Source organism: Cottoperca gobio, chromosome 19 (assembly GCF_900634415.1).
Source record: "Cottoperca gobio chromosome 19, fCotGob3.1, whole genome shotgun sequence".
NCBI classification, from domain to species: Eukaryota; Metazoa; Chordata; class Actinopteri; order Perciformes; family Bovichtidae; genus Cottoperca; species Cottoperca gobio.
Genome location: NC_041373.1, coordinates 11,925,392 through 11,947,909, shown reverse-complemented (window position 1 = coordinate 11,947,909; position 22,518 = coordinate 11,925,392). Strand labels below are relative to the sequence as shown.

The following is a 22,518-nucleotide window of genomic DNA, read 5'->3' as shown; positions in this document are numbered from 1 at the left end:
TTTAACAAGGAGGCGGCTAGAAAGCCAGCCAGCCTGCAAGTCGGGCAGCCAGTGCACATGGTGGAGTCCTCCTGAAGGAGAATAATTATGGATGTAAGAGGAGATATTGCGCTGGGAGCAGATCAATAGTGCCCACGTTCTGCTGGCGCTGAGGCCAGTGTATTTCTGTCACAGCAGGAGAGTGCAGGATATCAGCTTGAGGGACTCGCAGAAGTTTGAACACCGGCGGGTTCCCCAGATAGCCTTACAACCCTTGTTCTTGTACTCCCCCCAAATCACTACTGCTTGGAGGTTGGCTGGTTGCTCCCCCCCCCCCCCCCCCCTCCAATCCTCTTATCCACACAGAGTTGGCGGGAGGATTGGCCTTTGTCTGCTCATGATTGTGTTCTCACAGTCCAGGCTATACAGTCATGTTTTCCAGTGTCGTTTGGAGGACTCTCCCCGGTCTCCTCATGGTTAGAAAACTCTGGATAAGACCACCCATGATACCAAATGAATTTGCCTCATGTCATGGATAATACAACCTATGGACTTTTTTCTTCTTCTTTTAAAACAAAAAGTTGCTTAGCGTAATTTGCCCGGTGCTCCCACTTGAACGGTTTTTCTGATTTATTGTGGCTTTTTTTTTGATTGCATCATGTGAGCTCTAGAAGAACCGTGGGGTTATTTCACTCTTCATGCAACATCTATCACATGTTGGCTGTCTGCATAAATGTGAAATGATTTAGCCTCCTTGTTGAAGGGCCCCTTCCCACAATGCAGCGCTTCATCTGGCAAATGGCCATCTTATCCCATCAACACGTTGGACATCATCTCAATTTTTTTGTATGGCCAATTTATTCAGACAAAGCTCTCGTGTCCCTTGTGCACACAAATGGTTTGAATTATTCTGAGAGCTGAGTTTTTTTTCTCCTCCCTGGTTTTCATTGTCTGAAACATGCAAGTCCCTCCAGAACAGATCTTTTTTTTCTCATTAGGGGGTAAATAGAGCGGACCAAATGCTCGTATGTTTATTATACACAGGAGGGCATGATCACTGTTCTCAACAGTTCACTGCGGAAAAAAAAAGCTGTTTGCTTTCTTGACCTTTTGTTTGCAGTGCCTGCAACCAAATGTCTGTTATATTTTACTCGATAATAAGCTGCGAGAAAACTGATGGACTGCGATGGAGTTGGGTTCAACCTTTTAAGTTTTTATAGCAGACTTTTCAACAAAGACTGTAGGTTTTTTTTATCCAGAGTGAAAAATAAACATACAATCATCATCCCCGTTCACAGGTCAGTTTTTGAAGCAACGTTTACACACAATAAAACATCTTCAAAGGTATGCAAGTGTATATTCATAAGAAAAGAAAAGAAGATAACCGTATTGATCGAAACAAACACGACGGCGAAATTGCACAATGATAGAAGTAATTAACAACAACCTGAAAACTAGGTTTAAACTCTTGCTTTTCTCTATAATACTAAATGTGTGTGACTAAATAAACAACATTTAAACTTAAAGTTAGAAGGAATATCTTTTAGCTACAAATGAATCGTAGTTATGCGAGTCTGTTTTGATCAGATTTGACAACATGAGCAAGCAACTGCCTGGAAATCTCCAAACTGAGAGAAGAGCACAGGCAAAACACAAATATCTAACTTTTCCTGTGAAACAACCAGTATCTTGTTTTTTTACTTTGGCAGATGATGTATCTTTTTCTTTGTAGTATTTTAGGATTAACAATCACGCGGATAGATAAAGTCTAAAATAGAATAGATACCTTAGTCATAATAAAAGCCCTTAAAAACCTCAAATAATCAGGAAACAGACCTTTTTATTTGCAATTTCTATTATTTAACTATCACTTTCATTTTATATATTGATGTATTGAGCCTACAAATCTGCCCCGAAGAACTGTAATCAAGATTGCAATTAATTAGTTTAAATATGCACCACTACCAAACAATAATCTTCTAACTGTGAAGTCCTGGATCCTTAAAAATGAAATCAGGTGGCCCTTGACCAACCAAACTGCCAGACGATTTAAAACTTACTGAGGCAAAAGTGAAGACTTTCACTCTGGAACAAAAGGATTTCTCAGGTAAATTCAGGATAATTGCATCACCTTTTGACTCTACTGTCAATAAGTAGTTTAAACTATCAAATCAGATCTTTATATTCTAAAAAACTCAGCAGGAAACGTAAGTGGAATGAGAGTTATAAGAACGAGTTAAAAGCTGTTGCATTAGCTCTGCTTGTTGAGCAGACTCATTCATCCTCCATCTTTCCTTTATCCAGTGTCGTTCCTTGAAAGATAGCCAGTCTCTGGCAGTCAGACGTTGTGTGCTGACCCCTTGTTAGAGCCCAGAGGTGAGATGTGTGATAGAGGCCCTCAGTGCTGATAAGGCCATCAGGCTGATAACTAACTCCCCCCAGCACAAAGCTGCTACTGCCACAGCTTCCATTAGCCCCACCAGACTGGCTGAATGCCGGAATTCCCTCCTTCGCTATCTGAGGTTACATCCTCTGTTCTTCTGAGCCCCTTATGCAAACCCTGCTTTCCCATGCTGAGATCGCTATCAGCTGAGATATTTATGTACTGCACATGTTTCCGATTGTTTAACCTTTGGACCTGTGCTGTAGGTGCTGCAGTCGTCCCGGTGGGTTTGCTAAGAGACCTCTCTCCTGCCCTTGTAGGCAGACAGAGATAGTTGGGAGCAGAGGCTGTTGCTCGAGGTGTGTAATGGACTGGCAGGAAAGGGCACTGTTGAAATTGGTCACATGAAAGCTTAGTTCAGCCCCCGCACGACTCTCATCCGAATGGATTTAAAGACAAATGTTTATTGTTATGTTCTTGATTCTGGTTCAATTTGCAGTACTAATAAATTGGCATAATTTAAATGCTGAGGAATTTGTACACCCTTAATTGCTGTATAGTTAAACTTTATAGCCATTCATTTATTTCACTTGTAGTCAACTTTATGCAATACTTATTTTTATTTTTAAGTATGGGTGTTTTATTTTAATTCTTTTGCCGGGATACCAATTGGAGTCCTTTTTAATATTAGTAATACAGTACAGAGTCCAATCTGACACTTACTGTATATATTATCTGACTTTAATGTTGATTGAATAAGTAATAAAGAAATTCTCCGGTTTTGATTGGCTTTATTTTAGCCGTTACGATCCGTTAAAAAATGGAAAACATTATACAGACTATATTTCATGTTTTTTTTGCAGAGATATTCAGCCATCAAACATATTTATTTCTAACGTACGCTTACTGCGTGCAGTGTGCAGCTGCAGTGTGTAGGAAACAATATACAAACATTTATTTTTGAATAAATACTGAATCTGTATCAGATCAACAGATACTCAATTTTAATGGATTTGGATTTTTTTGGGGGGAAACATGATGGGGACATTCATATTTCTAAGCAGAAGTGACTTTGCCTTTTACATCAGAGCATTATATAATGAACATATCCTGAGGCGAGCAGAGAGGTTTGACAGAATTTGAAAATGAATACCATCTAATGCATTGCAGAAGGTTTGCAAATGTAAATGCTCTACAAAACAATACACCATCTGGTGAACAGTGGACAAAGTTAAAGTACAGGGGCATATAATGGAATTATTTATAAAAGAATAACAATTTCAATTGGCAGCAGGTGTTTTTTGTAATGCTTTTTACAACTTTGTTACAAGATATTAAAGAAACACTGATAATAAAAGAAAAAGGTAATGCATTTGGGAGTTAAAGGAGGTCCTAGTTTGGAATCCGTCTTAACTGTCTCTGCAAGGCAGATGTAAATCTCAAAAAGCCTTTATGATCACTCCTGCATGTAAGAAAATAACTAGGTAGAGATGAAACACGCCACTTAATGCCTCGGTAAAAACTGAAGTGAAATGCCATCAGTTGTTGTTGAGTAAATTCCCAGAGGCAGTAAAAGCGACTCCTGCCTCTCTGGAGTGTGTTGCCGCGCGCGCGTGTGTTTACCCTCATATTTGTGGCATGTCATGCTTGAGCAGGATTGCTGCATTCTCCTGGGAGCTACAGGAGTGCTCGGTACAGGTGATTTATTCCTCCTAATCTGTCCTGCACAGTAGCAAGCGGCCGTCTTCCCCTTCACCCAGCATGAGTGAGGTGCTATCAGCTTGCATGATCATATTAATAGTCACCCGCGGTCGTTATCGGCCCGCATATCTTTGAGGTGGCAGCTTCCTGTTCGGCGGCACCTGGACTCGTGCTGGGGGTTGACATCCTGACATCCAGGAGGAGTCTTGTTTGTGACCCCCAAGGCCGAGTCAAGGGCACAAACAATCCCCACCGATGCCATCGCCTTGATTAGTTATTCATTCTCCACCCCCACCCACCACCCTGTAATGTATGCTGTTGTAATCTGGCTGGAAACGCTTGAGTTGAATGCCAGATGTTGTTTTTACTGGGCATTTATGGAAGCTGTGTGACTCGCCTCAGTGATGTCTTACACTTAGATGGGGAAAACATGTCATCTGCCATTGTTGTATATATATATATATATAATTATGAATTATGTGAGATGTCGTGACCCCAGTCATGCTCACTTTAGTTGGAAAGGTTTCTACAGTAGGTGATTTGTCAAATCAAACTGAGCCGTCCGGATCTGATAATCGCTTTTCCTTTTTAGATTGCAGTTTGACAAATAAGCCAGCGATCATATTATTAAGTTGATTCATACAGTTTTAGAAGTCAGCTTTACATTAAATGGTGTTGGGCATACTGTGATGTCTTTTGAAATGAACATGTATTGAAATGCCCAGAAAGGAAGGAAGAAGAAAACACGGGTGTTGTTGTAAATAACTTGTCAAGGCTGTACTTTCCTTTGTATCTAATCCCCCACACAATGTCAAATACAATTCAATTTCTGCCACAGCATCAGCTTGGGCTAACACGGTCAAGCAAATGCCTATTTTCTGAATGGCCTTGGGGAGTTATGCTTTTCAGCTTATCAACTTTTATTAACCTTAGCACTGAGGTTTGCTCTTTGATTTAGATTCTTTGGAAAACACTGAAATTGGATTTCTTTTCTTTTTTTTTTCTCGACTCTCACTCCTGCTGTGACATATGCTCAACAGCTTGTTACATAGAGGAGGAAAAAACGTAATGCTTGCTTTGGGGTTGTTACTGAGAAAATGTTATCATCAGAGGCAATAACAAGTTTTCTAGTTTTATTAATTACTTTTCATTTGGCTGCCGTGGCTCTTTGAGAGCAAACGTGCACTAAATGTTGCGGCCAGTAGGACTGAGAGAATGGATAGACCACTAAAACTGTAACTCCCAAACATTTTTCTGTTCTGTATCGTTTTAATTTGAGGTGTTATGTGTTGGCAAATGGTGAAACTGGGAAACAAATGTCTTGGCCAGAAGGCGATATGCAAGACAGGCCCTTTGACTTCAAAAAGGTTTTTGTAAAGTGTTTTCTTGTGATGAACGCTCGCTGTTCCTCAACACAGCACCATGAACAGTTGGGTTGAATTAGTGTTGCTGTGTTATGTAATCAAGAGCACTGAATACCCACTTTGCGCCTCTGTTTATGATAACGTATTATTTAAAGACGGAATGCATATTGAGCAGTTTAGCTTCATTTAAAGGAAGTAAATGAAGTCTGTACAGCAGGGGTGACTTCACAGAGAATACAAACATACTGTGGCTGCACAGGCCTGCTAGGCTCCTGTCACATACAGTGTCAAGGAAAACAAAGTGTGAGGCTTTGAAAAATGCCCTATGCATGAAGTGTGTATTTCCTCTTTCATTTTGCTTGGCAAGAAATTGTAGACTCCCGCCCCCCTGACTGGGCTCTGGATTATTAGCTTAAGCTCTCTAAAAATATCCCTTTGACTGTTTAAGCCTCTGACAGCAGCAACATCTCACACATTCTGATAGCTTTATACTAACTATGGCTGCAGAAGGGCTCATGCACTCAGCTTGCCTTGTTATCTTTTACCTTGTTTGCCCGAGGAGGAGAACTTACGGGCCCCGAAATCTGCAACAGTCCCTCTCTCCTTCGGAATCAGACTCGGAGCGGATCATCAAAGGCGAGCGTGCAATCACAGCAATCTCCGAACAATCGAGATGCTTTTTTGAGCGCGAGAGGATTTTGCTCAGATGTCAGTCGAAGCGCTCGTCATTGTTGCGACAGCTGCAGAAGGCACGTGGACCGTCGTTTGAAAAACCGTCTACCACACGTACCAAAATGGCACAAGTCAAATGTGAAACATACACTTCCTAAAACACAAGATTTTTGAATGTTAATGTTGTGAACCCTTTAAGAAATTGTTGCTTTTATTGCCTATCATTTCAGTTTTATTGACATGCCCGTGTAGTTCCAGTAATTGCGTGTTTACCACCTTACAGTATTTATAACAGCAATATATTAGGTTTAGCTGAGCTTATAGTAGCAAATATTTTTGATGTTGGCATTCATAGCAGCTCACAGAAATTAATAAATTCCTAAAAGGGATTACACTGTACACATGTGGCTCATAGACATCGCTTCAATTATCTTTTCTTCTAACACCCACACACTCTCCAAAGGCTTTTTCTTACAAACATTATAGCTGCTAACTAGAGAGAGACGGAGGGTGAGATAGAGGCATGTGCCGCTCCACAGCACCGTCGTTATTCCAGCCTTCATTCATGTGTCTCTTTTAAATGCCTTCAGATGAAATATCACTGTTTTGACAAGACATTTTCCAAGCTGCTCGTGTCCCTGCGAGATGCCTCACGCTCGCCGGTGATGGAGCGTTCCTGAGGAGAAAAGTCAATATGTGATTGTAAATAAATGAAAACAAATGCGAGACGTAAGCCTTCAATAGACTGAAAAGGGCAAAGGGAGGAGGAAGAAAAAAAAAGACTATTCACCTTTGCTCATTATAAAACTGCTTTTTGACTGCAGCAGCTAATTGACTAGCCTCTTTGCCCCCGGTGTGTGTTGAAGGAGTTGAGGGGGGGGTGATGAATTGACATATTCCTGGCGCTGTGATGTTGATCCAAGGCGGAGAGCCATGAGACTTTCCTCCAGGGACCGGTAACCTTATTGTTCCATGTCATCTCCTCCCCTTCTGTTTGAAGACCAGGTTGCCAACCTCTCCCCAAGGTCACACAAAGACCAGCCCCCCTTCTGCAGATAATTGGATTGTTTAGAATCATAACATCAACTTATTGCCTCGTCTGGGGTCAAAAGTGACTTTCGTTGCACGAGGTTGTCTGTGTTGATTTGTGGCATTGTTCTGAACCGACAAGCAACAGCTTCTGTCACCAGTTAAAGAGTCGTACCGGAGGCTTTGCACGTTTTGGACGACAAATCACACATTGGTCATCACAGCTAATCGTATTACAAACACCCACTGGTGTGTGTTTTTTAGATTTCTGAAAGTATTTTCCCTATTATTCTAAAAATCTGTGCAATGTGGGGAATCCATGATGTCCCAAAAACACTGGTATGGTTGTTTGCTTTATGTTTGCAGAGTATATTCACATGCATGATATTTTGTTTTGTTTAAACTATATATATATATATATATATATATATATATATATATATATATATATATATATATATATATATATATATATATATATATATATATATATATATATATATATATAGTTTAAACCCTACAAATCATGTATAACTTACATTTTGGGTTGACCTTTGGGCAGTACGTTTTGAATGTATGCCCAGGCAGCTGTTGCTTTCCATTCATTTTCATATGATATGAAAATCAAATGGAAGACTTGAGTTGTCTAATCTGGAGAAAGAGTTTCAAATTTTTGCTTATATTTTGTTTTTATATTGTACGGGTTTCCTGAGACATTAGCAAAAGAAAAATCCAAACTACTGTCTACAGCATGAATTTAGATTGGACGACTCAAACAAGTTTTCGTCATACGATTGTCATGTCAAACTTAAATGAAGGGGAAATCAATGGCTGCCTGAAATTGTAAAAAAATATCTAAAACTACCTGACATATTGAGACAGTTAAACATCAATGGGAGGTTTCCATGATTTGTAGCAATGGAGCAAAAGCTTGCATAAAACACTGGTATGGGGCTTTAAAGTGCACCTGTTAGGAAACCAAAGATGGTGGGTGTGGAATGCCTGCAGTGTTGGGGATTCCCACATACCAGCACATATTCATGGTTTCAGTGGCAGTTTCATGGCTGGAGGCTGACGTGGTGTTACCTCATGCTGCCGTGGTAAGATGAGACCAAGTGGGGCGATAGATTAAATGGGTGGGCTGCATGCCTATTAAATCAGGGATTGGCAGAGGAACACTATCTCACGTTACTTATTCTCAAGTGACATGGCCGCACATGTGACCAGCAGAGGCAAGCGAGATGTCTTTACTTCACGTCTGGAGTGTGACATTCTGCTCTGTTTGTGACTCTGTAATTAACTGCTCATTTGTGTGTTTTTTTGTTTTTTTTCTAGGAGGCGGCCACATTTGCCAAAGAGCTGGGCTTTGAGGTGAGTTGACCGGCAATTGCACACTAAACAGATCCTAAAGGTTTATTTTTGCTGATAATGAAGTTCTTTTTGGACAGTGATTGATGTGCTATTATACTCTCCAGGCCTTGCAGCAGTTGCTATGGAAACCTGGCAGTCGTCATGGTTTCTTTGTTCAGCCAGCTCTCTGTTATGACGCACTCTGCTAGGTCTGCACCCAACATCGCCTACAGATGTTATTTATTGAATTTTGAAAAGCCTCTTGGGAAGCTGAGAAGTTGGGCATGGTTTCAAGCCTTTCTCTGCAGGCTCGGGGCTCATCAGGTTGCCTGGTTAAAAAAGCCTCCTCATTATCTTCATTGCACTGAGGGATGATACTGTATGTCTCCCCTTCACTGCCGTGGCATTACACCACACTGAAATACACTGTAGTCTTTTAATAACCAAATTACCGCCACCTGTGGTTTTAGATTATGGAAATGAAAATTACAGTGCTTGCTTCTCCATAGAATGTGCTTTAAAGTGGGGCTGCCTCTTACGTGTAAAATGAATGTTCCCTTGGTCTATTTTCTGCTTGCATATTCCGAGTCGCGCTGCTTTTTTAAATGTGAAATCAAAAACACAAATAGCCGGTGTGTGTCTCTGTGTGTGTGTGTGTGTGTTTTTCAAATGTGCTCAGGTATTTTAAGTGCCTTCTCTCTTTCAAAGGTAGAGCTGCCTTGAGTATGGCTCTGCACTGTGTGAATAATTGTCATCCAGAATCACTAACGGTGTGATCAACGTGACTGGAATAGAAATGCAATCCTGATGGCAGTGACAGGTTTAAGAGAGGAGAAGGGATGAAGGCAGGAAGAAGGAGGGGGGGGGGGGCGGGTAGGCTGGTTGTGATGGAGGGGGCCTCACATGAAAAAAAACACAAAGGGCAAAGTGTAGACTCTCCTAGTAGTTACAATTCTTTGACATTTTCCATGTCAACCTGATTTGCCAGAACACTCAGAAAAATTGCATTGGATGAATGTGATTTCTCAAATAACATCAGTGGTGTGTGCTGTACTTACTGCTGCTCTAGATGCTTGCAGTTCAAAGAGGTTCTTCACAGTTGTCTTTTCCTTTTCTCGTCACTTTCTTAGGACAATTTGACTTTGCCCACATACTGTAGCTGTACACAGACCAGTCTTTAAAATATCAATATATGCAGAGTAGCGAAATCTATAGAACTTGTTTAAAGCGGGAAAATAAATGCATTGTTTAACCAGTATTATAGGAGGAAATGTGTCATTCACACGCACACAGTACTCTTGTAATATGAGCGCAGAATAACTCTCGGCAATATATAGCATCATTTTTTCAACCCTAATATACAATATGTCAACAACATGTCAAATGTGTGTAAAATCACATGCAATAATCAATAAGCATGAGCTTCAAGATGCCAATCTTTGAAAGAGTCGCTTGACAAAAGATCCTGTTACCGAAGATATTCTGGAGCTTTCAGCCATATGCCATGGCTTTCATTAGCATAAGGAGTTTTCACAGTCGTCATTGAGATTGTTAAAGGATGGTCACATCCGACCACCTGTTATCATGTGACCAAAATCACATAAAAACTTTTATAAAGCGATAACATCAATAATATTCTACTATGAGGCAATAAACAAAAACCCAGAATTATTATTCTGTTGAAGCACAGAATTATTTTTCATTTTTATATTATTTATTTTGTTATTCGGTCAATTTTGCATTGGACAAACAACCAAAACTGCATTCAGAAACCCAGTGTACAGAAGTCTGTATGCAGTTTGACTCCTTTAACACCAGTGAGATTCATTTAAATTCACTAAAAGCTCAGTTAATTGGTCAGTGCGGCACTTTTTAGGGATACTATAATTGGATATTGTTGTCGTTGCTGCCGAGATGTCAATAGCTGATATTATGCACTTTTAATATGTTCTGAAACATTGTTATCCTCACAATATGGATGACTAACAAAAGTGACGGCGGCACTTCTTCAGCGTAAATACGAGATAAAAAGCTTGTCCTATCCAAAACAGCAATCAGCAGATCTGAACACAGTCGCCTGATTGTGATCTGTTTCCTTTAAATGCTCAAAGAACTATCTACATCGCAGCTCTGATTGAATCTTTCCCTGGCAGTGTTTGTCAAACAGCCTGCAGTGGAGACGATCACTTCCTCACTGGCTTCAACACAGGAACACTATTCAACACCCTCGTGAAGCTTTCATATTTCACGCTTTGTTGATTTATGCCTGATCAATTGCCGCACAATCGTAAATATTGTCATTTGTCAGCGGAAAACTAAATAGACCCTGTCATTTGTCAATTAATTTGTTTTGCACTTATTTTTCTGCAATCATTTACCGTGAGAACTTGTCAGGTAAGTGTGTGTACCAGGCAAAAAAAGGAGGAAGTGCTCTGTGTGCGTGTGTAGCTTGCCCTGCTCAACAGCGATTCTTACCCTGCCACCTCTGGCTCTTAGAACCTTTTAGCTCCTAAACGCGAGTAGAGCGCCCTTTTTTATGTCGGCGAACATAAAACCGAAGGGTGACAATGTGCCGAAGCCTTGTGCGGCTTTGCATTCGGTGTCTGGAGGACTGCTTGTGGTTACATCCAGTCACAGTGACAAATTACTTTTTTTTTTTTTTTTTCACCGTCGCCTGCTAACAGCCTCTGTATTAACCTCACCATTAGCACTTACTTAGAGTGTTACACCCATTTTTCCTAGACCCAGTGTCTCCCCGGACCTCTCAGGGCTGATTAAGGGACATTTGGGAGGCATTTAGAGGTGTAAAAGCTCATTGGTTTGAGTGAGCCAGTGAGGCTGGTAGTATTGGGTTGGAGCCTATCTCTCTGATTACTCCCATAACCACAGTATTTGCTCGCCCCGAAGGTGCTCGAGTGTTAGCTTTGACACAGATGCTAGAGGCGTCTACGACCCTTAATGCTAGCTCCTCAGTGTGCTGTATTATGGAAAAGCAGAGTCCACCCCACTGCGAGACGGCGATAAAGACATTCCACCTGCTCATAGTACATCATGATGAGTTAATAATAAAGTAGCACTGACAGGTGTGGGTTTTTTTATCCCTCTCATGATCAAAGGCAAGCACTCCGGAGAGTTCTGTCGTCTCCAGGCGAGAATATCCATTCTGTGCAGATGCTGAGGAGAGATGGCCTGTTTCAGGAAGAGAATGATACAGTACACGCATCACCTATCCCTTCAGCTCAGAAGTAGCTTTATCTGACAACAGCATATCTTCACACGCTTATTTTCATCTCACTTAGGGAATATGACATTCTAATATTTTACAGCTCTCCTGTAACGGCATGGAAACATCATTGAGCGCTCCTATTGATCTTTTTAGAAGGGGCTTCATAGCCCATCTGGTTTCATTATCACTTGATCCGTCTGCCGGGATTGGAAAGAAATTCTGACCTCTCAGTCAGAGTTGCGATCTTTGATTAACTCCTCAGAAATTGCTCTTCACGATGCATTCATTCAACTTAACATACTCATACTAGTGGTTTGGTGTGGTTTTTTTTACAGACAGATGACATTGCAGAGATTGCAAAGAAGACCCAAAACCTCCCCAAGGAGAACACGAAGAGGCAGCGGCTGGTGGTGTTCACCCAGGGCAAGGACGACACTGTTGCAACTGTTGGTAGGCGATTTTTGTTTTCCGCTTTTGTCTGCTTATCTACACATATTTCCACTTAAGTACTACTCCAAGCCATTCCAACTTTTGCCCCTTTTGGACGTCGTTACCCTTCACTTAAACCTCATATCTCAAAACTGCAGAGCGCAGCCTTAAATAGATTGTAGATCGCTGACTGAAGAGAGCCGAATGCTATCAGTAATTTCTTTGAAGTTTAACCTGAAATATTGACACCAGATGTAAAAAAAAAAAGGAAAAAGAATGCTTGCACTACATTCTGTCATTTCAGAGCATAAAAGAAGTGAGGGGGATGCAGAGCGCAGGCATTGATTTGTGAAGCACTTCTAACTTTGTCTTGGACAGACTCCAGGCCAGTCCTCAGCAATTTTTAATGCTTAGATTCTTACATCCTGCCCTTTTCCTTTTTTCTTCCTCCAAAATGCTGGCAGAGTGGCCTTGAGGAAAGCTTGACAATTGGTCCTCAAATCAATCCAATTCCCTTTGATTCAGGGCATATTTGTCATTGGACATTAAAAGGCAGTGTCATCATAACTGAGCAGGGGTTTCAGGTTTAAGCGGTGTGGGGAGAGACGATAGTTTTCCATTACTGCTGGGAGCCGTGGCCTTTGTTTGGAGCCACAGGGTGTCTCTCCTCGTTGCCCTTCAGAGTTCAGAGTGGTTGTGCGCGGGGAGAGATGGCCTCAGGTAAAGACTCCAACATATCACTCATCACTGGGGACTGCAGAGAAGCACACCTACAGCAGGACTGTCAGCGCTGCAGGACACTGTCTTTACGTGTCCACTCTCCTCAATTTCTTTGCTGGCAAGAGTATTTCCGAGCTGAAGCTTTGTACAGTATGTCACCGATGGCATCATTAATCAATCAATCTTGTATTTATAGCTATATTGTATTTTTCCTTTTATTGTCCACAAAGTGCTGCCGCCATGTTTGCCTAGGACTCACAAGAGACCTATTTTGGTATAATAAAGTGGCTGTAATAAATATTTTTATATTAACATTGGATAAAATAACTCTGTAACCTGGAACGGGAACCCACATAATTATTACCCGACTCTGCAGTTCTCCGCAGCTCTATAAAGGTTTTTAATCTTTTAACTCATTGTTTTGGTTTTACAGCCCGCGACTTTACGGTTTTAGTTCACTCTCACCAGTGTTGTTTACTGCCGCAGCAGTCAGCTGTTTTCAGCAATAAAGCGCTGATAAACCCACTTTAGAGACAAAGTTAGCGACTAGCTGGTGAACATACCAGATTTATCAGCGTGAGCGAGATATTTCCCCCGGGAGCCGGTGGAGGACACAAACAGAGCTAAAAGGGGAGTGACTATTTGATTTTGATGCCTCAGATGGACATCTATCAATCATTTATGTTTTGTATTAAATGATGAGCTATAGCACTGAGTTATTGCCCAGTCCTAATTAATAGAATAAATGTTAATCAAGCAAATCTAATTTTCACTTTCAAAGTTGAATTCCTGGAAGTACATTTCCTTTCATGAGAATTTGAAAAGACATCTTTAAGCGGGAGCCCGACAGTGAACAAGAATCAATCCATTGTGCTGGAGGTGATGGATAATTCCTGCCTGCTTCCCTCATTGCTCCCGCATGAAGACAGAGCTGCGTGCCGCTGTGAACTTTATATAAAATACATGATGAATGCTGGCGGGATGAAAGACAATGTGTTTCAGATGTCATCTACAAAGGCAAACATGATAAATGTCATTGACTGTGCTATCATTTCAGTGGAGCAGTTGCAGTAGTAGGTGCAACAGAATCGGTGTGTGTGCGTGCGCGTGTGTGTGTGTGTGTGTGTGGGAACATCACTATTCATGCCAGCCAAATAAATGTCAATGTAAAAAGAGAATTAAAGATTTTCATTTCCCAGAGGCGGCGCTCTAATAAACTTGATCTCTCATTTTGTTTGCAATTTGTCCTCCTGTCAGGATTTGATCATTTGCCAGCCTCTGCATGTCATGTTAAACCATTTTATAGTGATTAAGGATGGGAGAATGCCTTCCCCCGTGGTATAATTCTACAAAAAAAGAGATGCCAATTTGTTATTGTTCTCTTTTTCCCTGCCCTTCATTTGAAGGCTTTCATCACACTACCGCTTCAAACGTGACTTTTAAGAGCTGGGAGCAGGGGAAATGGCCCTTTATTTAGCTGCCACTGACACTGCTGAACTACACTGGGCTTTTGCTTATACACCCATTAAAGCAGTAATTAAGATCATTGTGCCCTGAACCTTAATGGTGAGGAGATCTAATAAACGATCATTCAGCGGGGGTTGCCGCTCTAATCGCTGATAAGGACTTGATAAAGCCTGACTCTGCTCCTCTGCGAGTTTTAGGGCTCTCGAGGGGGCCAAGCAGGCAGATTTCAACTTGGAGAAAAAAAAGACCTGATCTATACATGTTAATCACAAGAGACGGACTGAGGAGTGAATACTGGCTACAAGGCAAACGGTTCTTTTTTTTTAACACAGGTTCAGTTGTCATTCTCTTCAAAGTTAGTCGATTAAACGTTGCAGAATTATTTCAAGATCTACTTGAAGAAGTCTTAGTAATGTGTCTAAAAAGCGGTATGTTTATGAAGGACAAAATCAATTAACTTTCTGCGCTATGAGAAAGAGCTCCTCTCTTTTCCCTTGGCATCTCTCGGTGAATGTTTTCTTTCATGTCTCCCTGAAAGGATATTGGTTGGCGATGATCTTTTGCCTGTGGTTTCAGTAATTACAGGCATATGTATATTTTTTTCTTCTAACTCAATTGTGAACAAAGATGCTGGTTATGATAGGGAAACAGATTGAATGTCAACTTGCTCCTAACCTGTCGCGTTTGCCAAGAAAGCGGTAACGTTGTTTTCCTCTCCGAGGCTCAGAGTTTGGCTGAAATGCAACAGGAAACGTTCCAGAAGAAGTATTCTCAGGGAAGTTTCTCACATAAAGATGTACTTAAACTCTGAGCACTTCAGCTCATGCCTTTTTAGCTTAATAATCATGTGAAATTCCCACTCATTTAGCAGCTCAGGATTTAAAATGATGTATTAATTGTTTTACTTTGTGTAGATAATAATATGTGACAGGATCAAAGTTAATTTTAATGATGTGCCAACTATTTGATCTACCTGCTTTCTGTCAAAGCAACAATAGTGAGCGCTGGAACACAACCAAGTGGAGCATGTAATAAAGTCAGAACAACCCTCCATATGCTCATTCTCCAATAAAGCCGAGGTCGTCTTGTTTGCATGTACAGTCGCCTTTTTTTTTTTTTAAACAGGAGAGCATTTTCTCAGTCAGTGTTGTGCTGTGAATTGGCATTGTTAAAAATAATAGCCAATAATAAAGGACTTAATTGATACTCATTTCAAAGAGATGCCTGTTGAAAGAATTTCTTAAGTTTAATCACCACCATTCAAGAGTTGCAATGAGGGAATTATGAAGAGCGAATTAACAAAAGCACACAATTATAGCTTACTAGAAAGAAAAGTATTTGAATTCCTTCTAGGCTTTTCACACATTTATTTTTCTTTCTCTGTTGCAGGTTACCTGTCACAGCACAACCATACTACACTCCCACATGTTCACTACCAATCTGCTGCTTCACTCATTTTGTCAAACCAAACTCTAGGAACAAGAATATGTTATTGTAAAAAAAAAAGAACAGCAGAGTTTTATTGATTGAAAATAATGTTGCCGCTCTCATTAAAGTGAAATGTGAAATGAGTTAAGCAAAGCGATGTTTTCAAATGTTCCACAAGCCAGTAACAACAGAGTCTGCGTATATTGGAAAGAGGTTTTTATTCTTTTATTGCCATTTCCATGACAGATTTTTGCCAATGAGGTCTTTGTTACAGGCAGCTGGGGAATTGTTGGTCTGTAACCCAAGTTAACATGTCTGTCAAATGTAATAATCTGCATCAATGAGGTTATGTGAACCTTTTCCTAGCAGCAAAGGACAAACTTTAACTTTTGGCCGTGATAGAAGGAAAAGAAAAAATGGACGTCTCAAACATTTTGAAAAGTCTCTTAGGTGCTGACATTTAAATGCTCTGATCACAAAACATTTCTAAAAACAACTCAGTATTTTTACAATATGCTGGTGTTAGCTAACATGCTCACAATAACAATGCTAACATGTTGACGTTTCGCAGCTAACTTTGTCTTCTTAGCACTAAAGTGTAGCTGAGGCTGATGGGAATGTAATTAGTTTTCCGAGTATTGAGTCATAAACCAAAGTAGTGGAAAACTTAACGGTTTTGACCTGATGATGGCGCAAATTCCATCGCAGTCCATCGAGTAGTTGAGATATTTCAGTTTGACCAAAGTGGTGAACCGACATCTCAAGAGCCACGCGGCTAGCACTAGCATGTCTAAAAAATTGCAAGCCAGCCGTAAAAACAATGTGATCCCTTAAAGCACTTTAATCATAATACTGTATGTAACTTCCAGCTGTAGGATGTTTGTAAAGACTGAGGCTGGATTTGTATGTGACTTGAAGCTCATGAAGTAATTCTGTATTGTGATTATTTTAGGCAGAAAGCAGCTGCGATTGCTTAAAATTGTTCACTGAATTCTGACACCTCTGGGTGTGTGTGTAGTACAATCCCAAAGAAGAGCTTCATGTTGAAACAGGTTGCAAACTGTCTTTCTAATAAGATCTGACTCCTCATGTACCACCCACACTGGAGAGGGTAACCATCTCTTTTAACTACGTAAACATATTTACTCAGTTATTTATATCCGATTTGTCGGGTCTAATGAACAGCAGAATCTGTGCTGAACAAGTGCAGCAGCTACTAAATTTAAAGCATCCGGTTTTATGGCCGCAAAGTGCATCGCATGAGCACAACCACATCTAACGTTTCTTAACTGTGGAATAAGTGACATAACTGTAATTTATTATGAGCCCATTTTCCATTGCGGTTTATCGTTTCAAGAGGGAGGAGGATTCTCGAGCTTCATCTGTGGCATTAATTAAGCAAAGTCGTTATGCTACTAATTAGCTGATCCTTAAAGGATTCTTGAATTATTGTAATATATTATCAAAGTGACAATCTCCTGCTCCCCTATTTAAAGAGAAAATGTGCCATTATGAAAACACAATCTAACTATTTTTTTACGAGACATCCTCAGCACCTGACCTGTAATACGGTCACATTCTGCTTTGTAAAATGTCATTTTAATCTGCAACTTGATGCAGACTCTCTCACAGTTGGTGTATTACAGTCATTTTCTTGACATCAGGTGTTGAGCTGCAGGTTGTGTATCTTTCGCCCTGTAGGACAAAAGCGGATACGGCAGGGGGGGGGGTGTTTTATGTGCAGCACAGATATTCTGAGTTAGATTAGCAGGGAGCCTCATTAAACAACTTTTTGTAGTTTTTTTTTCTCATGTTTTCCTTAAACTTCCAACCATTTTTTTTCTCAATAAGAGTCAGCCTCCTCGTGTTCCTTTTATCCACATGTCCACATGTGATGTCTTTTGTCTCTTGCACCTTTTTGAAGGTTCACGTCGGCACCACAGCCCTGGGATTGTTTGAAGATTGTGTGTGTGGTTTAGATTGTTCTGACATAAGTTGCTGATTTAATGTCACTCTACACCTCGAGACTTTGTCATCTGGTAGATTTTTGTTTCTTTTTTTTCACCCCCCCCCCCTCTCCTTTTAAACCCAAAGTCCCTTTGAAGTGCATATGCTACTGATAATTGAAGCAATATAATCCACTGAAGATAATAAAGAGACCCTCATTTAATGGATTCCGTTTTGAACTGAAACGACTTGCAGCAACTGTTTTTGCATTGTTTTTAATTTACCAGAGCACTCACACAAAGCTTTAGAGATGTGGAGAATTCTTTCATTCATCTGTTGCTTTTGGAGCATTTATTCAAGCCACAGCAAGAAACTGTGTTATTTTAGATGCTGAAGCCTATACTTAGCCTAATTCACTTTGTCATTTGGGCTGAAACAATAGGAAATAATCCAGTTGTTGACGGAAAATAACTATTTTCATTATCAGTTAGTTCTTTACTTTATGTCAAAGTACTTTATTGAACAAACATTCACTGATTGCAGCCTCACAGCCTTTTCTCTTGCAGTCCTCTTTTAATTAAATGTACTTTGGATTGTTGGTGGAACAAATCATACAATTTCATGAGTCACCTTGGGCTTTGGGAATGGGTGTTTTTCACCATTTTGAAATTTGGTAGACTAAAAGATTTATCAAAATAAGAATCAATAGATAAACGGGACTTTAGATTCTACAGCTGTGCAACTCTGAGAAGCTGCTTTGAGCTAAATGCTAACGCAAGCATGCTAACATTCTCACAGTGACAATGCTAACATTCTCACAGTGACAATGCTAACATGCTGATGTTTAGCAGGATTAATGTTCCCATGTTCACCTTCTTAGTTTAGTATGTTAGCATGAAAACATTTGTTAATTAGCATTAAACAGCACTAAAGTAAAGCTGAGGCAAGTGGTAGTGTAACACCGCTTTATAATTTATAAAAAAAATTAGACTAGCATGTTATGAGATTCAAACCTTGTGTTCTTTATAGTTCCCTAACTTCAAGGTTGAACTTTGTTTTCATTGACTATCTTTGAGTTCCTTAACTGTTACTCAACATTTATTATGGTGTACATACTGTAGTCATAATCTTCTGATTTACACGTTATTAATTTGCCAAAAAAAAATCTGCCATGCTGAAGTGCTAAAATCAAATGACCCCACTATCTTCAATCATAACAAAGCCTTACTGTGTGAAGTGACCTATGAATAGTTGCAATCAAAGAATTAATACTGGTGTTAAACTTTAATTAACAGCCCTCTTGTGTCCTGACCACAGGTGAGAAGGTGACCATGTTCCCTGTTTTGGACATCGACCAAAACGATATTGTCGACACTAACGGAGCCGGAGACGCCTTTGTGGGAGGTACGGCATGAAAAGCATCGTCTACACAGCTTGATTTCTGTGTACAATCTCAATTAACCTTTGATACCGGCCAACTACCTAACCTGGTAATGCCTCCAGATTATATGAGTGTGACATTTAGCCTGCTGTTCTCACTCTGTTCGAGCTGATCATAGCACCACATAAAACAGTCATCATTTTGGTCCTGTTGAAGATGAAACAGCATTGTCCCTTTTTTAACCAAAGTACCTGGCTCATATTAATGATAACTGCTCCCCACACATTGTTGGAGGTGATGGAGGGTTACAGGTTGACCTCTGCTCTTCTTTCTTCCCAGGATTCCTTTCTGCGTTGGTCCAAGAGCAGGCGTTGGAGGAGTGCATCCGGGCCGGACACTACTCCGCCAACGTCATCATCAGACGGGTCGGATGCACTTTCCCAGAGAAGCCAGACTTTCAATGATGCATCCCATCACTGCATATTTGTCTTTTCCACAAGATACTTGTATATCTATGCTTCAGGATTTTATGTACATTTTTTCTATTAACAGTGAGTCATTGCATGGGACTAAGTGCTGGAGTTTGAATATTTTATCAAGCTCGCGAAAGCAATTCAGATGTTTTAATACAACTCAAACAATGTACTCGTATCTAATATTGGAATAAAATGGTTACGTTTAAAGGGACATTCCACTGAAAATCTATCTTTTGAGTATCAAAAACTGAACGCCTGTAGGCCTGAAAGGTGGAAAGCAATGTTAAAATGTATCACCACATCGATACAAACTATTCACACCATTGATCTATATGTTCTGCATTTTAAACATTCATTCCCCACAACCAAGCTCAACAGTGAGTTTACCAGTACCACCTCTTCATTGCTCTGAAGCCTCGCTGGAAGTGGTGTATTTATTGATTTATTTGCGAAGCGACTATAATTTGGATCACACTGACGAAATGTATCAGTGGCAGAGACGTGCATCATCCTGCAGGATACGTTTGAAAAGTTTCTATGGACATGTGACTCTGAAAAGTTTGTTGTTTCGCTCCCTAATGAAGGATGGCAGCTGTAGACGGCTTCGATTCACAGAAGTTACAATCGATCTAGCGGTGACCCGGAGTCACGGCCAAAAAAACATTCATAGAAACTTCTCAAACCATTCCTGCTGCATAATCCGCTGTTGATCCTCATACTGAATAATGTCCAAACTATTTTGCCAATAAATTGCTAATTACACTGCTTCCATTGGAGCTTCTGAGCTATGAGCGCGGTAACAGTGTGCCACAGACGTGTTGTATTTAGTAAAACTATGAGTGCCATCCTTCATGAAGCAGAAAACTTCAAACTTTTTAAAGCCTTCTTTTAAGCCTGCAGGAGGTGAATGTTGTGATACTACATACTATAAAATATAGAACATTTTCAGTCGGGGAATTCCTTAAATATTCAGCTGTCATGCTGCAGAATTTATGGGCCGCTTTCCATTTCCAAAAGTGACCGTTTTAAATGGACAATACTGCAAAGAATATCTTTTGTTTATCATACAAATAAAAAAAATTAAAACACTCATCCTACCGAGATATTTCTATACCAAAAAAAGTTATTTTCGACATATAAGATTTGTTTTACCAGCATTTGGAAGTTTTTTTTAATTACATCCAAAATCAAAATGCAAGAACAACAGGATTTGTCTATTTCCTCATTATTTAATCAGCCAGAGGCTCCCTCATGCTAATCACTATTGGACAGCTCAACACCCTCCATTATGGGGGGGGGACTGGTGGTGTGTGTGTGGGGTGGGGGGGGGAGCAGGACCAGCCTGGTGTCCTGGCTCCGCTCAGTCACTCCCACTCATGCGTGTTGGGTCCTAACTGGACTCTCGGGGTGTAGAGCTTCACTGCAGGGCTGCAGGAGATCATTTCTCTCAGTGAAGGGATTAGTGGTTGCTCTTCGTGGCGATCATTAGACGGACCTGAAAATTAGACTGATCCTTTGTACCCAGCTGTGCTGTCGCTGGGGGTTGGAGACGAGGATCAGAGGGAGGCGCCTCCCCTCCCAACCCCCTCCCACTGAGTGTGGGCCAGCAGAAGTGTTGGCCAGTGTCTCAAGTGTTTTGTGGAAAACAATTTGACACTCATCTGTTCTACCAAAAAGTGTGATAGAGAATAACATTTGTAGTTCCCCTAGAACAAACGCTTACATTATATTTATTTTTATTTTCTCAGGAGGAATCCAGTTTTTACACTTCCTGCACAAGAGCTCTCTTTTCTGTAATGAGGCGTAGTTTATGCATTTATGCTAATCGGGGGCATCTAGGTGAAAACATTCTCCAGCCAAAATGTTATTAACAACTTTGAGACACTTTTTTTTTCATCAGCATTTTTTAAGGTTTCACACAGATGCGCTTTGAAAAGGACCACATTTCTGATTGGGCAAGATCACACTCCATGGCAGCTGGTTCATTTGCTTCTCAAGATGACAGATGGCAAAACACAAACACAAAAAGAGGGAGCCATGATCAAGTAATGAGAATGCCCGCCACAATAAGGAAACTACTACACATACTTTTCTCACTTTCCCTGTCCACTTTTGCTTTGCTCAATGAATGCAGGAGGTTGAAAAACAAACATTCATTTACATTTTACAATACTATGCTTTCTGTTTGTTAGCTAGTGAGCGCAAGGCATTTAGAAAATGTTTAATGCCAGTTTTATTGTGTAGCAGCATTATACAAAATCTCATTTAATTTACTGTTTTGAGTTAATTATGCTTTTAACGACTTTGAAGTAGGGAGAGAAAAAACTTGACTTTTTGATATTTGCTAACAAAAGTGAGATCACGACCAGAATATATTTCTCTTAATGCAGGCAAAGGAGTAACTGGCGCCCTGGCCAGTGTTTTGCCCCGCAGATGGGCAGCAGTGTTTGTGAACACCAGTGTGGCAGTTGGCAGGGATTGAGTAGGGGGATGGGTAGATTGCAATGGCACATGCTCCAATTCAAATTATCCCTGGACCCATGCAGCAGTGGAGGACCTGCTGGGGCCCAGGGTGGCATTCATTATAACCAGACACAGGCAGGTTTGGTCAGCGCCTCCATCAAGACACCAGTCCTAAACGCAAATCGGATCCCCCTTTTATTCACATCTCACCTGCTTTAACACAATTGTACAGCTGCACTTCAATTAAATAATAATGTTTATACAAATAATGTTTTATTTGTACAGGTTTACCCCAAATTATCAATAAGTAGATTGAAATAAATGTCAAGGACTGAATGGCAACAGGACTGAATGATACAAACACTGTAAATGGCAAAAAAGGTACGCAGGTAAATAGAAAACATCAATGAGGTCATCAAGGTAATACGAAGAGCAAAATGACAAGACTATTAACACGTGAATTAAAAGAATTCAAATCAAATTTCACATCAAATATGTGTTTT

The 22,518-nt window shown here is 40.4% G+C and overlaps 1 protein-coding gene across 4 annotated transcripts in view; it reads left to right on the top strand.

The window, feature by feature from the left end:
* LOC115024529 (adenosine kinase-like) overlaps window positions 1–19,765 on the top strand; it is a 95,949-nt gene extending 76,184 nt beyond the window's left edge. For 3 of the 4 annotated variants that reach the window (XM_029456202.1, XM_029456203.1, XM_029456204.1), the window contains 4 exons: window positions 8,464–8,499; window positions 12,040–12,154; window positions 19,013–19,099; window positions 19,416–19,765. In XM_029456202.1, the coding sequence (XP_029312062.1) occupies window positions 8,464–8,499; window positions 12,040–12,154; window positions 19,013–19,099; window positions 19,416–19,540 (363 nt within the window). In that variant the 3' untranslated portion in view covers window positions 19,541–19,765. Of the gene's footprint in view, window positions 1–8,463; window positions 8,500–12,039; window positions 12,155–15,709; window positions 15,862–19,012; window positions 19,100–19,415 lie in introns of those variants that run through there. The other variant, XM_029456205.1, reaches the window with a different exon arrangement.
* Window positions 19,766–22,518: the final 2,753 nt, after the last annotated feature.